We start from the raw sequence: 17172 nt of genomic DNA, 5'->3' as shown, positions 1-17172 counted from the left end.
TGAGAAGCTGCAATCTGAGATAACCACATTAAAAGGGTTTTTCTTGTATATGTTACTGCCAAAGCCCGAAATTCGCCAATTTCGTTAAATATTGACCCGCAGTTCGCGAAGTGGCCGGTGATCCCTGGCAGATGTCCGATAACAAAAGACATGATTCAGGGTCATCATCAAGTTGGCGTATTTTTTTCGTGATAATTATGTCCACGTTTCTTCCATTGCAACCCATCAAACCGTAGTCACGATGCGGTAATCATTTTTTCTCCAAAATTTGGCCGAAAAAACTATGTTTATATACTTATTTTTATAGTTGTTCTCTAAAATTTTTCACTTTTTTCTCTCTCGTCACATGGAGGTAATCCAATACAACTGCTGCATGCTGTATAGGCATGTATTACACGTTGACCATTAAAAGAAAATTGTATTTGACTCCTACCGGGCCATCTTACATCAGCAAATCGAGCTTCGGCAAGCCACTTTGCGAAATGGCTACCCAAACTACGAACCACTTTTGCAATTCGGATTTTGGCCAAAACTCTTGGCCAGTTCGTGAAGTATGCGGCTCCGTCACGAATCGGGCATGTACATCGGGTAACATGTACATTTACACTATAATTCATTATTTCTTTCTTTTGTTTTAAAAGAACATATTAACCGATTGTGACGAAATTTTTTTAGTATTTTATTTGCAATTGAATGAAATATTTTTTGAAGTCATTTTTTGAAAATTCGACTTCAAGGGTTCGTGACACCCCTTAAGAAATTAGAAGTGTTAATATTTAATGTAATGTAATATTTTGTGTTATATTGTAGCCTAGCGGATAAAGAAGATGCTCCAGTCATCAATTTTCTGAAACACGGTTTCACGCGAGTATGTATGTTAGATTTATACTTGCTTTTCAAAATAGTTTAGTTATTTAAAAAAAAAAAATTATTGTTAACTAAATGAACAAACAAGCTAAGCTCGTAGAAGGCTTGCGTATGAATTAAAAGTTATTTTATAATTAGGAAAATATTTATTCGTAGTGGTTCGTTGAGACTTACAACGTCGGTATCTGCCTAAATGAAATGATACAGATACACCACACGGATATATCATCACTCATGAAACTACAAGCATCTCAAGCATTGTTCACGGCTCTCGACAACTGTAAAGATGGCGTCATCGTCACGGGTACAGAACACGACATTCAAGTAAGTTTCTGTCTAGGAGAGCATAATTTTATTTTTTCATTTATCGTAATATTCGAGTTTATTCACTATATGACGGATGTCTTGACGCTTCTGTTGTTTTTCTCCGATGCGCATGCGTGAATGAATATGCGTCATTTCACACAAGTCGACCTTCACGCGCGCGCCCATGTTTCATTTATTTATGGCATATGTTTTTATTTTTCTCTCTCCCACAAACATCTAAAATGAAATGGTATTACCGTCACACGTCATCATCAGCTTGGAATTTAAGGTGTCATAATATAATAACGTAGAAAAAAAGAAACACAATGACTTATCGTTAATGATGTTACGGCATTGATGGAAGTGTGATTCATTCTTGTCATTATAGGTGTAATTAGAGTACGGAAACTCTTCCATTAACTATAATGGAAGCTGAGAAGATTTTAGATAAATACAGAGTGATCCAAAAGTCACGCAACTCGTTCTAAAATATTTTATTTTTAAAATGTTACGAAGAAATAAATCAAAAATATATATCAGTTCCGAATGAAACAACATTTATGTATTCAAAAACAAAAAAAGTACTTCAACATGTCACAACAGGTGTTCAAAATGTAAGCCTTTTTCGTTAATACAAGCGCGAATTCTGTTTGTCAGAATTCTGGACACTTACACTCTTTGACTGCGAGTTCAACATTTTTTAGTACAAGAAGAAGATATAGAAGGCCTCCGCACGGGTTGCCACGTTCATCTGTGACGTCATGAAAGTGGTCCGATAAGAGTACCTCGCAATTCTGCCCCATTTTGAACCACATCAACCTATTTCGTTTCTTCTTATTTTGGCGTAGAATATTCCGGGTTGGCTCACAAATTCCTCACGGTGATTGGATATGTGGGGGCATAGAAATCGCTAACTCTGTACCCGATTGTTTCTTTTCCGCACAACGATGATACTAGCACGTGCAGTGGAGTTTTTTCTCTGAATATTTTGAGTGAGGATGGGGACTACTTGCATGACGTCACGAGCAGCGTGCGGAGGACGACTTAACGCAGGCTCAGTAGAGACGAACGCTTATTTTTCCTGCGGTCTCCAACATCTCTAGTTTCTCGAAAACGAGACATCAGTCGCAAGATTGTTGTCTTATTGAGCACAGAAACATTTGAGAATTCATTTTTGAACGGCCTCAAATTAATGGCCTCAAAAAACCATCTTGATCATACAACAAACTCCTAAGCGCTACTAAGAGTATCAGGGCTCATGGAAAATGAAAAAAGAAAGACTTTGCACCTCTTTTGGGTAGTATGGTGTTGCCTACTATCACAAAACTTTACATTTACAATCAGTAAAATTTGAAAAACAAAATATTTTCTAATGGGTTGCGTGACTTATGGATCACATCACTCTATAATCTAGTGATAGATATACCGGAATTCCACCTAACCATAGGTCTCATTTAAACAATGGCTTCTTTTTCATCGGATTCATGGAAAAGGAATTGCTTGTAATTTTTCTTGCCAATCTAATATGAAATTTTGTGTTTAGGTGATCATCGAAGCAAGGAAGAACTTTAGTTTTTCACCAAAAAATAATAGAAGATAATAGGGTCGGTTGAACTTTAAGTATATAAGGAGTTCCTTGGGTTAAGACGGCCGTTCTTAAACTGAGTCGCAACCCAAACTTGAGTCACTGGAGCTTTTGAGACGGGTCGTACAAATAGGGTTGTATCGGTTTTAACCAGGAGTGGTTTGAACTGTGGTTAAAACCGGCCTGGTCAATATTAGTTTCTGCCAGTTTCGACCACTTTCGACCGAAACTGTCCAAAACCTTCACTCCATTACCATACAGGAAAATATGATATGAAGTTAAAATATTTACAAGCAGATAAAAAACATTGTGAAATTTAGAAAAGAAAAAAGTTGATGTAATATTATATATGATTGGTTTATCAATTTCATGGCCCCCACAAGGCTTCAGCCCTGTGGCCCGTTACGATTTTCACCATTTTTTTGCTTTTTCACGCTATAAATTCATCATAAAGGGGCCCGTGAAAGTGTGATCAGGGGGCCGCAAAAGATCCCAGACTAGGGGCCCTACTCTAGGATGTGGGGGCCATGATCAATTTATTATAGATTTTTGTATCAACCAGCTTAATCAAATGACCAACAAAGCATTAAGCACAAAAATCAAATGACGCTTTTATATAAGCAGATTTCAGTTTTAGACAGTTGACTGCTTGTGGTTCTCTAATAGTATGTAAGTGTAACATCGAAAGAAAAAATCTATTGGGCTTGAAAAATAATCGATTTTCACTTTTAGGTTCTGGACATTTAAGAGTTCCTTGTTATGTTTCTTTCAGAATAAAATTAAAGATTATTATTTATAGCATAAAATAATAATCTTTAATTTTATAGAGAGAGAGGGTTGCCCCTCCCGTAATCTTGAACTAAAAAGCAGTGTACTTAGCACCCTTCCTGATCCAGTGCTCCAGTGTTTGGGGCACTGGATCCCCCTGCACTCTACTAGTTGTCTCTTTACCTGCTGTGGGAAGAGGGTGGCATGATACTACAAAAAACTACTCATTAAAAAAATTAATAACGAAAAATTGGTTGCTGTTTCTGTCAACGGTTTGAAGTCATCTATAATAGTAAACCACTCAAAAAAATGATGAAAACTGATATCAACCACACAGGACGGTTGAAACAGGTTTTCTTCATGATTAAAACCACATCTGGTCAAAGTGAATGAAACCCTATTTTTTTAGAAAATATGTTCTGATGATTGCTAAAAGTAAAAAACCAATCTTAATTCGAAATAAAAGAAAACAGTTAAAACTATTACTGCATCATTTTAAGACTATTTCAATAGTTTTGGTCACTTTTAGTCGGTGGCCTGGTCAAAACCAATTTTAACCGGCCAAAATCACAACCTAGCGTTCAAACCACGTGGAATCCTGTTTTTAATCCATTTGTTACACCACTAGTTTAAAGGTCATCTTAATGAGATCGGTGGACTTGGCTGCTTCAAAGACAATTTTAGGGCCTCTATTCAGCCATGATTTTTTTGGGAGGCGTCGGTATCCAAAAAGGCATAACAACATCATTGCAGAATGCTTATAAATATGAACTCACAAATGACAATTAATGAAAATTCTTTATTAACGAGAATTTGAAATTAATGAAAGAAACACATAATTCCAGAATTAATTAAAATATTTCCGTGGTGAAATAAATGACTTATCTAAAACCTGCACGCTATTTTTTTTTAACCCATTTTTGATAATTCGAGACCAAACTGTGCAATTTTTTCATATATGATGACTGTCTATTTAAATACCATATTTTCGAAAGTTTCAGAAAATTTGACAATAATTTAGCATGTGTTTCTTGGTAATTAATGTAAATTACCAATTAATTAATTTTAAATTAACGTGAATTCGAAAATTTTAATTAGCGTAAATTCGTAAATTACTAATTACCGTAAATTAATTTATAATTACTGTAAATTCATTTATTTCAGATTAATTTCTATTCGTCTATTTTTAATTAATGTAAACTAATTAACTTAATTTCCTCAAAATAATTAATAATTATAGTTTTCGGAAACCTCTCTCATGTACCCAATGTGACAAAAAAAATTGGGGAAAGATAAAATTTCTGAAAATCTCATTTTTGAAAAGTCGAAAAAAAAATCGAATTTCCCTGTAAACAAATTTTTAAAAAAATGCTATGACATTCTTTAGGCCATTTACTTTCCAAAAATGTTCATTTCATACAAAAATTTGTATAAAAATTATTTAAAAAAATAATTAGCAAAGCATTGCGCAAATGCAACGTCAGTCAAACATGGGCTAATTGGAAGCATGTTTTTATGATCAACTGCTAAAAAGTTAATTGTACCCTATATTGTACCCTATGGTTAATTTTTGTTTTCTTATCCCCCCTTAAAGTATGCAAATAAGGCATCGGAAAGTCTCCTCGGTTTTGCAGTCGAAGACATGAGAGGTAAAAATGCTCAAGATCTCTGCAGGGCTGAATCTCTGAAAGCTGACATCGTGGAAAGCATCAATATGCAGGTTAAGAAAGGAAAAGTAAATTGCATTTATTATATTTCCTTATGTGAATTCAAAAATTGATGTATCTGTTTTTACTGGGCACATCAAGCAGAATTGCAATCGAATCTTAAGCCAGGTTTTCCTAGAAGCAGGTTTCTACAGTGCGTGCAGCGTGAAAACTCTGATTGGTCAAAAAAAACCTGAATTTCAAGTTTTTAACCAATCAGCGTTTTCACGCTGCACCCGGCGCAGAAATTCTACTCCTAGGAAAACCCGGCTTTACGCTAAGAAGTTGGGTTCTGTCATGTCCAACATATCGGTATAAGTTGGCTAAATTTCTCGTAAAAGTTATGAAACATCTATTCTTATTAAATACTGTATTTCATACCTCATTCAGAGGTGTATTTAGAGAATAATTGGAAGAAGTGCGGCACACATAACCATAAATCCGCTTCTGCCTAGGGAATTAGGTCAGTGAATAACAAAAGAGTGACTAAATCAGTGTATAAGCGTGTGATGTGATGACCAAAAGAGTAACTAGTTCAGTGAGCGACCAAAAGATGGGACAAGATTGCGCAAGCTTTACCTAAAGAGTGAAGGACTAGGTCAGTTAATAGCCAAAAGATTGACCTAGAAAATATGCAATCATATACGGGCCCAAAAGAGTGAGCAATCATGTGCGTGAAAAAAAAAAAGTTACCTAGTGCAAGCATGTGTGTGACAAAAAGAGTGACCAAGAATGAAGAACCGAAACCGTGACCTTGAGAGTGAGGAGAACTAGGTCAGTTAAGCAAAAGAGTGACCTAGAGAGTGTGTAAGCATGTGTGTGCGTGTGATCAAAAGAGTGTTCTAGAGAGTGAGCGACCAAAAAATTGACCAAGAGTAGGCAATCATGTACGTGACCAAAAGAGTGACCGAGATCGCGAGGGAACCAGGTCAGTTAACAATCAAATCAGCTGACCTATTTTTTCATATGCTGAGGTGTCTGAGGACGAGGGGCTCTTGACTGAATGGATAATGGGTTAAATTTAGGAATTTGTCGTTGCAACGCTGTCTCATTCCTTGTCAAATTTGCTTCTCTATCGATGAAAAATTCTATTTCTATGTAGATATATCTATGTATATTTTTGTATTATTATTTTTGTATTATTATTTTTGTATTATTATTTTTGTATTATTATTTTTGTATTATTATTTTTGTATTATTATTTTTGTATTATTATTTTTGTATTATTATTTTTGTATTATTATTTTTGTATTATTATTTTTGTATTATTATTTTTGTATTATTATTTTTGTACTTTTTCCAATTTTGTGTTTCCTCAATTCATGCTAAATGTTTTAAGCATTTAATCTATATATACAGGATGATTCAGAAAAGATGGGAAAAACTTTAAGAGATGGTAGTACACACAAAAACAATTAAAAAAAAACTGTTATTCACTGTGATGCAGATTTGCATTCGGTTCCTTCTTCCTCCTCAGGTTACATTCGCATGCATGGTGTTCTTTTTCCTCCCGATTAATTTCAACAGGAATGCCGTTTTAACGTTTGCGGAGCTCCCGTTTCGAAACGCACTTGCGCGTGTGCGTTCCATGTTAGACCAGGTATCTTCAACCCGTTGCTCGCGAGCACCACGGTGCTCTCTAATGTCTCCAGAGTGCTCGATGCTCGTGTCCGATTTCGTGCTCGCGAGCACTTGATGAACATTCCAATTTAGCACCTTGTGCAAATCGCATTCAAGGATTGAAATCATCCTGATTTCGTGCAATCGTATGTTAAACTTCCCGTAAAGGTGCTCTTCTTTTGATGATGGGTGTAAGGCAGTGCTCGAGACTAGAAAAACGTTGAAGAACTCTGTGTTAGACCATGCATTCTTTGATGACGATTGTTTGTATTGGTGTGTAATTATCACCTCTTAAAGTTTCCCCATCTTTTGTGAATCACCCTGTGTATATGCATATACATTGCATTGTTTTTATGTATTTTTGCAGTTTTGTGTTTTGAGAATTTCTTCGGGTTTTCTGTGTTTTCGCATTTCTTCTTTATTTTTGTGTATTTGTAGTTTTTGTATTTATTCTTATTTTTTATATTTTTTGTGCTGTAATATTTTGTACATATGAGATTCTACGTATATATACCTATGATTGTGTATAATAAGGTTTTCTGCAACACGGTGCCGCCCCTTCACACGGGTAATGGCTAAAATTGGCTAAAGGCGATAGAGCCTGGGCCGTGTTCGGTTAGAAAGAAGGAAAGAAAATTAACAACCAAAAAAAATATTGACCTGGAGAGTGTGCAAGCATGTGCGTGACCAAACGAGTGAACTAGAGAGTGATGGATCAGTGAGTGACCGAGAGAGTGATGGATCAGTGAGTGACCGAGAGAGTGATGGATCAGTGAGTGACCGAGAAAGTGATGGATCAGTGAGTGACCGAGAGGGTGATGGATCAGTGAATGGCCGAGAGAGAGTGATGGATCAGTGAGTGACCGAGGACCCTATAATATCAATTTATATTTCGATTCTTAGATCATGATTTATCATAATTATTCCGTTGATTTATACTCTTGTAATTGGACTTGTTATTCTGTTATACAAATTTATATAGATATATATACATATACATATTTAATAAAATTCCGGATGCACCCATCTTTCGGGAACGCTTTGATATCTCCTTGAGATGGGAAGCGGGGTGTGTCCGATCCTTCAATGTTGAATGTTCAGTGAGTAACCGAGAGAGTGATGGATCAGTGGGTGACCGAGAGAGTGATGGATCAGTGAGTGACCGTGAGAGTGAGGGGACTCAGTGAGCAACCAAAAGATTCCCCAGGAATATGCAAGCACGAGAATTACCAAATGCGTGACCTAGAGGGTGATGTACAAGGTCAATGAGCGACCAGAAATAGTGATCAATAGAGCGTAAATGCACGTGAGTGACAAAATGAATACTCAGAGACATAGGCGTATTTACAGGTGGGGGTGGGGGGCTCAGTGGCTATAACTTATATGCAAAGATGATATCCTTTGTGATTACTTTATTGTAATATTTATATTAACCTCATAAAATTATGAGTTATAAAATTTTTTAGTCTCTGGTAGATATTTCATTAACATAGTAAATTAACTGTGTGTAAAAAACTTGAGAAATTAAATAATTACTATTTAAAAAAATATTGAATTTCAAAAAAAAAATTACCGAATTTTAGAAAAAATAATTTTATTTCCTTAAAATTTTCTCCCCAAGTTCTTTTAAAGTTGATAATTTCTCTTTTAAATGAAATCTATTCTCAAAAAATTTCAATTTCTAGTTTGAAGGGGAAAGAAAAAAAATTTTCGGAAGCATTAAAAAAAAAACAATTTCCAAAATTTCTTTTCCGTGGAATTTTCGTCACTTATTCGGAAATGTAATGAAGAGAACCTTCGATTTCTTTTGAAAGAGGAAAAATAATTTTCAAGAACACTCCAATACTAGAAATCTGGAAAGTTTTCTGAATTCTCGAAATCAATCATAATTTTTTATTTTACGTTACGCCAAACAAATTTTGTTTTTGTTTTTACATAGTATCTACGCACAAAAGAGAAAAATTAATTCGTAATTTTCTTTGTGTTTTCTGTTCCAGGAATGGGAAGGAACTCTCTTCCATAAAAGGAAATCCGGAGAAAGTATACCATTGTGGAGTCGGATACTGCCTGTAGAGATATATTGTGGGTAAGTTTCTTTGAAAAAGAAAATCTGAAAAATTTTCAGTTTGGAGGGAAATCGTTTTTTCTTGTTATTACGATTCAATTGCAGTAGTCAAGTCGAATCAAATTTATCCGTTTCATATAGGAGTAAAAATTGATATAAATTTTGGAGGAAACACTTATTTTCAGCATCTAGCAATGATTTACGGGAAATTCATCGACGACAATTCACCGCTACGCAATTTACCCCGACATTAAAATTCACCGCCACGCAATTTATACGTACTGATAGGAAAATTCATCGCCTGGGAAGCTCACCGAAAAATGATTCACCGACCGAAAAATCACCGCCTTAAAAATTCCTAGACACCAGCGAGTGAATAATCGAGTGTTTGAGCGAATGAATGAATGTGTGAACGAGTGAGTTGGTGAATGAGCTTGTGAATAAGCTAGTGAGTGTGTGAGTGACCGTATGAGTAAGTTAGTGAGTGGCTGAGTTACCGAATGACTGTGCGAGTCAGTGACCAATTGTGATGGTGAGTGACCAACGGGTTGACCATGTGTGACCATGATTGAGTGAGTCAGTGATTATATGAGTGGATGAGTGTATAACGGTATAAATGCTTAAGTAATCGAGTGAGTGAGCGTCTGTATGAATGACTCAGTCATTACACTCGCTCATTTGCTAACTCACTTTTGCTGATTCACTAGCTTTCTATGTTACTTTATCGGTGGATTGTTTGTCGGCAAATTTTCCTTTCGGTGAATTGTTAACGATGAATTTTCCCGCACACAAATGAAAAGAATCGCGTTGCATAGAATGTCAAATTGAAAAAAAAAAAATTCAGAATTCAGTAAATTCTTTATCACGAGTCATTAATTAATTTTAGTTGAATCATCTTGAAACCTTGAATGGTGGAACGTGGGTCCTCGCAGAGTGTAGTCCTAGCTGACAGCCTCTTTATTATATCTATGAAGATTTGAAAACATTAGTGCACTAATCAGATGATATTTAATGGGGTATAAAGCAAAATACTTTAAATTTTCTGGCGCATTCTTGGGCTGGAAAAATGCAATGGGTTCAATGAAATGAAGTTAGACGGTGGGGGAGGACCATTGTATAATATTATCAGAGGCTAAATAAAATGAGAGTGAAGATTATATTATGTGATGATTATGGTGATGTTGTTGTTATGTGATGATCGATGTTGAAAGTATTGTGAAAATGAGATATGATATATAAATATGTAGGGTATCTATCTCTCTCTCTCTCTTGTAATTGCTAATGCGGCCTTTATCTCGTCAACCGTCCGTAGTAGAGGTACAGTTTCAACTAAAAAATGCTCGAAAGACGTTCAAAAATTATCCTGTACCATTTCTGAGCGTGAGGATACAGTGCATAACAAAATAAAAACTTTAAATATTTATACGGTCCCCCTTGTCCTCTGACTTCCAATTATAAAGTTGTTGGCCTTGTCTCTCCTGATGCCAACTAAAAAAAATTCAATGTTTCTAAGTGCAATATTCATCGAGATATTCGAATTCAAAATCGGAGAAACGTTGAGAAAGGACAGCATAAATGAGGGAAAGGAGCGCTTTTGCTTCTCTTTCACTTTTCTCAGATTTATGAACTCGCCTCAGGAAATACAGGACAACAACTTTCTAATTGGAAGTTAGAGGACTAGAGAGGACCGTATAAAAATTTAGATTTTTTTTTTATTTTGTGACACTTTATATGTTCACTCTGAAAACTGATACAGAGTAATTTTTGAACACCTTTTGATCATTTTTTAAATTGGAATCATACCTCTACGTCGTTCGGTTGATGAAATAAAGGCCACATTACCACTTGCAGGACACCCTGTATATATACCACCACCTAAAATATTGTCATGTTGAATATTTACATGTAGTATGATGCCAATATGGTGAAAATTGTGAATAATGTGCAATGAATTATACGTCTTTATGTCAGGTGTAATGACCGGAAAAAGTTTTTAGGTCTAGCAAATGTCTTTGTGTACGGGGATATGGGGCGATTTCCCTTAAATGTTGAAATTCTGATTCATCAAATCATTGATAAGAATTTATAGCGAATTTTCGGGAATAATGTGTAGCTGTTTCGATACGAAAAATATCTTTTCTTGTATCTTTATTTCTAATGAACCTCGAAGCATTGAGAAAGTGACGAAGTGTGACATTTTGAATATTTTCCAATTTTCCAAGATTGGTTTTACTCGAATACATCCACAGACATGAGCAGCAATAGAGCAAAATGGGTTGAATTTCCATTTTGTAGAAGGCGAGTTTGTCGGAGAAAGTGGGAGTAGATAGAGAGTGTGGTAAAATTTTGCTCAACATGTGTTTTGCTTTTTTTAGCTTCGATGATTGCCTCCTCACAATGATCTCTCAAAGATAAACGCTTGTCTAAAATGACAGTAAGGTATCTAGTAGTGTTAACAGGTGAGATATTCGAGAGAGAGAATACCATATTTATTTCAATAGTAGCGTCAGGAGGTAAGTCCTTTTTGTCAGTGATTCACATGAGGGTCATTTTTGAGTAATCGTTAAGTTTGATTCCACAGCTTTCACACCACTACTCAACCCGGTAAAGCATTTCTTTAAGATTGCCAATTGCTTTTGAGGGCACTCCGTCTACAGAAATTATGATCGAATCGTCTGTGCGTAAAGGGCCGTACTACCCTTAGAAGCAGTAGGGAAATCATTCATTGTGAATAATGAAAAGTATAATTGAAAACTATGCAATAATTGCCCACTTGAACTGCTGAGGCTCTTATAGGACGTGAGTTATGCTATACGGTGGTAGTTCTTCTCACCCTTTGAAAGCCCGCGGCCAGTTCGACGTTTTTTTTGTGAGTGGAAGGCCCGGTGATACACACGACTAACGGCAAATAAATGGATAAAAATGAAGCGATGAACCGCTCACAGCCCGGTTTGACTGATGTCAGTTCCCAGTACCAGGCCGTGCTGGTTGAGAAAAACACTACTACTAAACCACACATGCGCGCAACTCGTTCACATTCCTCTGCGGAATTTCTAACGAATTGGTACATGTTGTAATGTGTATGCGTACGTGTTGTGAACCTAACGTGAAGGTTGTTACCGTGTAATGCGTGTTATGTGTAGTGCTGCCATCAATTTTTCTAACTATGAGTGAAGTGCAGTGATTGCATAACTGTACCGTTGTAGGTCGTACCTGTTGCTCCCTTTCTGGGGAGACTTTTTGAATTTTCGAAGAGCAGTTCGGCTTACATTCACTCCTCGAAGTTGGGAACCACAGAAAACCAAACTTCAGTCGACCGTCACTGTGGTGACGGGGGGTGGGAGGTTCGAACCCTCCGTCACTATGACCACTTTAGCGGCGATTGAGGGACACTGCTACATGGCACGTTCATGTGGATCAGTTTATACATCATGAGTCGACATGCCATACTTTATCGAAACTCTTTAAATCGAGAAGAGCCGCAGCTGTCGTATCCTTGTAAATTTTAGCTCCCTGTTAGCACTATACAACATTGAGAAACTGCCTAGAACGGTGAAGAGGGATTTCTTCGGAAACCATGCTATTGCGCAATAAAAAGATTATAAACCTTGCATAAGCGTGAATTAAATAATCACAACGATGACTACTTTTAAATGCATGATGAACCTGACGTTAGAATATAGATATTTTAAAATATTTTGTTACAAGTAACAAATTGTCTCAAATAAATATGAATCGCTGAGATTGATTAGAAATGCGCAATCGCACATCACTCTATCTTTCTTATATAATCTTTTTGTCAGTTGCAATCAATTTATTTTTACAAAAATTTAAAAAATTCATGCTTTAAAAAAACAGCGGTGCTCTAATCTCAAGTAAATCTGTGAATATTTTTATTCGAACTGCCATCTATCGACAGAATGAAGAATTTTAAAACCTAGAATATTAGTTTATCATTTTATGTGTTTATTATGGTTGATTAGTGCATGGGGTTCTTCTTTTTCACGTTAAATGTTGTACTTTCAGAGTTCCGGAGCATCTGGTTCATGTCAATGAATATCCATTCAATGGCGAAAGACATTATTCAGCTGACACTTCAGGTCTCAAAATTAATTTTTTCTCTAATTAAATTTAAAAGTTTTTTTTTGTAAATTTTGTTTCCGTGCATGTTCAAGAGTATGATATTTTTCTGGAATGAATGTTATGTGTTTTTAGATTGAGTATTTGTTCTATATTTTAGTTCGAGATAATGTTGTGTGTGTGGTGATGATATTTATCGAGTTTTCATAAAATGATTTCCCCCTTACTATATAGTGAGCATTGGTGCAATTTTACATGATAAACGGGAAAAATACCGTATAGAAATTTAAAAAGATACTATAAAATGTTCCAAGACTGAAGGTCATGCTCCATTCCATACTCAAATTTTATTTAAGTGGGTCAGGAGCAACTCTCTATCTGTTTGATTCCCAACTACACCCATTAATTTAACGTCAACTGTAAATTTTCTAACAATATCCCATCAATTCCCTGATCTAGTTTATCGATAAAAATTGAAAATAGTATGGGTCCAAGGACACTTCCCTGAGGAACTCCGCTTGTGACGCCCGTCCAATCAGAAAATTCCCCGTTTACCATAACCCGCTTTGGCATATCCTGCAACCACGATTCTATCTAATTCAATAAGTTGCCCCCCCCCCCAATCTCATGTAAACACGCTTCAAGAGTTTTACCGTGTTGGACCCGATCGAAAGCCTGTTGGAAATCAAGATAGACCACGACGTCGATGTTTTTGCCTTTGCTGAAAGCCTGTCACATGATCATAGAAGCAGAGGAGGTTGGTTACACATGACTTTCCCTACCTGAACCAGTGTTGATTTTTCGACAAAACATTATTATCCTCCATCTACTTCACGAGTTGCCTTTTGATGATAATTTCCAGTATTTTGAAGAGGGAGCTAGTTAAACTCACCGGGCGATGATTTGAGACGGTTTCCCCCCTACCACCCTCCTTGAAGACAGCAACTACGTAGCGAGTATCACAAATCCCGTGATACGATACCCTCAGCCACATTACTTCTGTAGATCTGTGCGATGGGTAAAAACAGCTCATCAGCGCATTCCGTAAGGACCCGTGGATAAATGCCACCCGGTGCAGGTGCCTTGCTAGCAGATAAATTCCTAACAAGTTAAAGGTTATAATATTCTATATTCTATTAAGCGGGGGGAAAGTTGCTGAATTATTCGATTGGGCGGGGAAAGTTAACATTTTTGCTATGGTATAAATTTTTGTTCCGGAGGATTTTATGCCGATTAGCTGGTTATCCGTTACCCGATTAAGCGGGGGTGAGTGCATATACATTTTGGTGATTAAATTAAGTTAAAACGTCCATATTCACTTTTATGGCATTACAAAGCAGAAGTCTTGAATGTTTTACGATTCTCGATCCCTATTTATGCCAACTCTGACATGCTGTACTCACGCTCATACTCAGACCATTATACGTGATCCGAATTCTGGAATGGGTGTTCTGATTTGGGGGGGAGGGGGGTATCGATCAAGACCACAAGCACGGAATTGTATAATCGAGCTCTCTTCCAGTGGTTGAGGAAGCACTACGATAGTTCCAACCAACCAGCTACTACTGCCCACATGCACCTCGTAAACATTCCTCTGAGGATTTTCCAACGAATTGGTGCGTGTTGTATGTGTGTGTGAATTTGTGGCCCCTAACGTATTCATATTGTCTGAATTATGCGTGTATGTGTACTATTGTTGCTGCCATCTGTCAACCAACAGGCTGAAAATGCCTGCTACACAGAGCCCCAATTATGGCCCCCCCTCAAGAAGTGGGCTGACAAGGCTCCAGCCCTGAGGCCCGGGACAATTTTCACAATTTTTTGCTTTTTTACGCTATAAATTCATCATAAAGGGGCCCGTGGAAGTCTGGTCGGGGGGGCCCGCAAAATATCCCAGCCTAGTGTCCTGCTCCAGGATGTGGGGGCCATGGCCCCAATTATGTAGTTCCTCATAATCGTATGAAGATCATAGCAAAAGTCTATCATTCCAACATGCGCCACTAAATTCTAATTAGTGCGGCCATTTCTGTTGAGAAAAAACGAAAGCGAACTTGGAACCTCTAATTGAAACAATCCACTAACAAAACCTATCGAAAAATTTTAGGCACTTTGATAGGTGGAATAGGTCGCCTTACGATAATCGTGACATAGTTATAGAGCACTTAGGAGCTACTATGACGGCTCTAAAGCACTTAAGGGACTCGCGGCACATTTCACATATCACTTAAGCGACCCGTGACACATTTACATATCAGTTAAGTGACCCATGGCATAGTTACAGATTACTGAATTAAGTGGCCCGCGAAACGTTCTCAAATGAATGAGGTGACCCACACTCTTCTAAAGATTGAATACCTTCGTAATACGCAGTATGATTAAGTTTCCTGATTCTTAAAAATCATCTTAAATGTTTTTTCCGATCTATTTCAGCATGTTGATGATGATGCCTGTTACTGTTTCCTATTTCCTTAAAAATGATAAAAACTTTACAGTTCTTCTTTTATGTAATTATTTATTTGTGTTTATGCAGTGATAATACCCCATGATCTGTACGCATGCATAATTCGAATTTATGTATTCTGAAATCAGTTTTCAGACTTGATATGCAATACATTTTCGTTTCTGTTAAGATGATTTATGATCAAGTCGATTTGAATACAATGCATATATTTTATTCTACTACTAAATTAAATTTTCCTCAACGCCCTTTCCCCCCATGTGTAAATGTATACTTGACGTATATTTCTTTCAAAATGTAGCTGCATTATACATAGTATTTATGTATATCAGTAACTTTTTTTTTTTTGTAAAGAAATCTAAATATTCACAGGAAAAATAGTCTATAAATACCAATGTATTTATGGAATACATGGGCAAGTGTTTATTGGTTCAATTCGTTGATTTCATTATTGTATGGATTTGGTTTTCCTATTTTTTGTGTTTACCGTTTCTGTGTTTATTTCAATGGATGAAAAAAAAACATATATACAGTATTAACACAATCGATATCAGTACTTTTGTACTTCTATTCAGCTTTGTTTGTGAATACAGTATTTGTGAGAATTTGCGTGATTTCATTGACTCTCCGGTCTTTCTCTCTCGCAATCAAGACAATTATTGAGTTTTGGTTCTTTTGGCACAAGGACCAATTTGGTCGAACTCGCTCAAAAAATTATGAATTATTCTCTTTCCTCTTAGGAATATTTGAAATATTCAAGACCTGAATTAATACAGGGTGTTTCAGAAGGAACTCCCTAACTTTGAAATGACAAGATTTTGAAACAGTGACAGCAGGAAGATGAAACAAGCAAATCGTTCGATAGGCAAGCTTGGAATTTAAAATACGGCGATTTGTGAAATAGGTTACAAGTCTGGCTGATAGATGGGGCCACTGTCACAGTTGCAAAGTCTTTTAAAGAATGGGCCATGGCGTCCTTCGTAAATGTCGGTCAAATCACATTTGTATTCGAATAAGATGTATTCGAAATGGTCGACTTGCCTTGCAATGGCGTGACCAAAGTGAAGAGCGTGAAATTAAGTCGTCACTTTCCTGTAATGTCTCTACTGCAATGTGTATGTGTCACAGATGAATCAGAGTACGAGGATTCCCCTTGTAAACAATGGCCTTCAAATGGCCTGCGACAAAAAGAAGTACAGAAATTAACGACTATTGGTGACATCTATTATCCAAAACTGTAATTAATTCCACAAACTGGTGTATGAAAAATTCTCGACCTGCCCATCAAACTTACCACTTGTTTCATCTTTCTATCAAAGCTTCGGAAAAGGACTTTCATACGAGATACAACACCTACTTCAGAAATAGCATTTCAGAATAATATTCATTCTAATGATATGATACTGTTTACGTTTCTATATTGGGCTTTTCTGTTATCATAGAAAACGAATCTAGAAATTTGATCCCAATCATTATGACGTGTTTCTCCGATCCTCCTCTTTGATTAACCGAAACAATTGAAATCAATTATTACAATAAAGAAAATTACGTTCACATATTATTATTTGGTGAATGTATAAATTTTCTAATCATATTCATGATTTTCTCCAAATGCTCGGAATTTTTCTTTTCAAATTTTAAAATATATAGTCCTATAATTCGAGTAGATTATATTCCATCTTCTCATATTTGAGTATTTTTCCGATGATTTTTTTCC

General features: G+C 36.3%; 1 protein-coding gene across 3 annotated transcripts in view; it reads left to right on the top strand.

Annotated features, from left to right (window-relative positions):
- Positions 1-17172, top strand: part of LOC149087974 (high affinity cAMP-specific and IBMX-insensitive 3',5'-cyclic phosphodiesterase 8B-like) — a 293484-nt gene that overhangs the window by 252195 nt on the left and 24117 nt on the right. For all 3 annotated transcript variants that reach the window (XM_089243270.1, XM_089243262.1, XM_089243278.1), the window contains exons 5-9: positions 811-868; positions 1024-1191; positions 5121-5261; positions 8850-8938; positions 12944-13017. In XM_089243270.1, coding sequence (XP_089099396.1) covers positions 811-868; positions 1024-1191; positions 5121-5261; positions 8850-8938; positions 12944-13017 — 530 coding nt within the window. The remainder of the gene's footprint in view (positions 1-810; positions 869-1023; positions 1192-5120; positions 5262-8849; positions 8939-12943; positions 13018-17172) is intronic.

This window comes from Pholcus phalangioides, unplaced genomic scaffold, assembly GCF_987345545.1.
Source record: "Pholcus phalangioides strain wild (caught in Gottingen) unplaced genomic scaffold, Ppha-v1.0 ptg000003l_1, whole genome shotgun sequence".
NCBI lineage: Eukaryota > Metazoa > Arthropoda > Arachnida > Araneae > Pholcidae > Pholcus > Pholcus phalangioides.
This window is presented reverse-complemented; position numbering and strand designations above follow the sequence as displayed.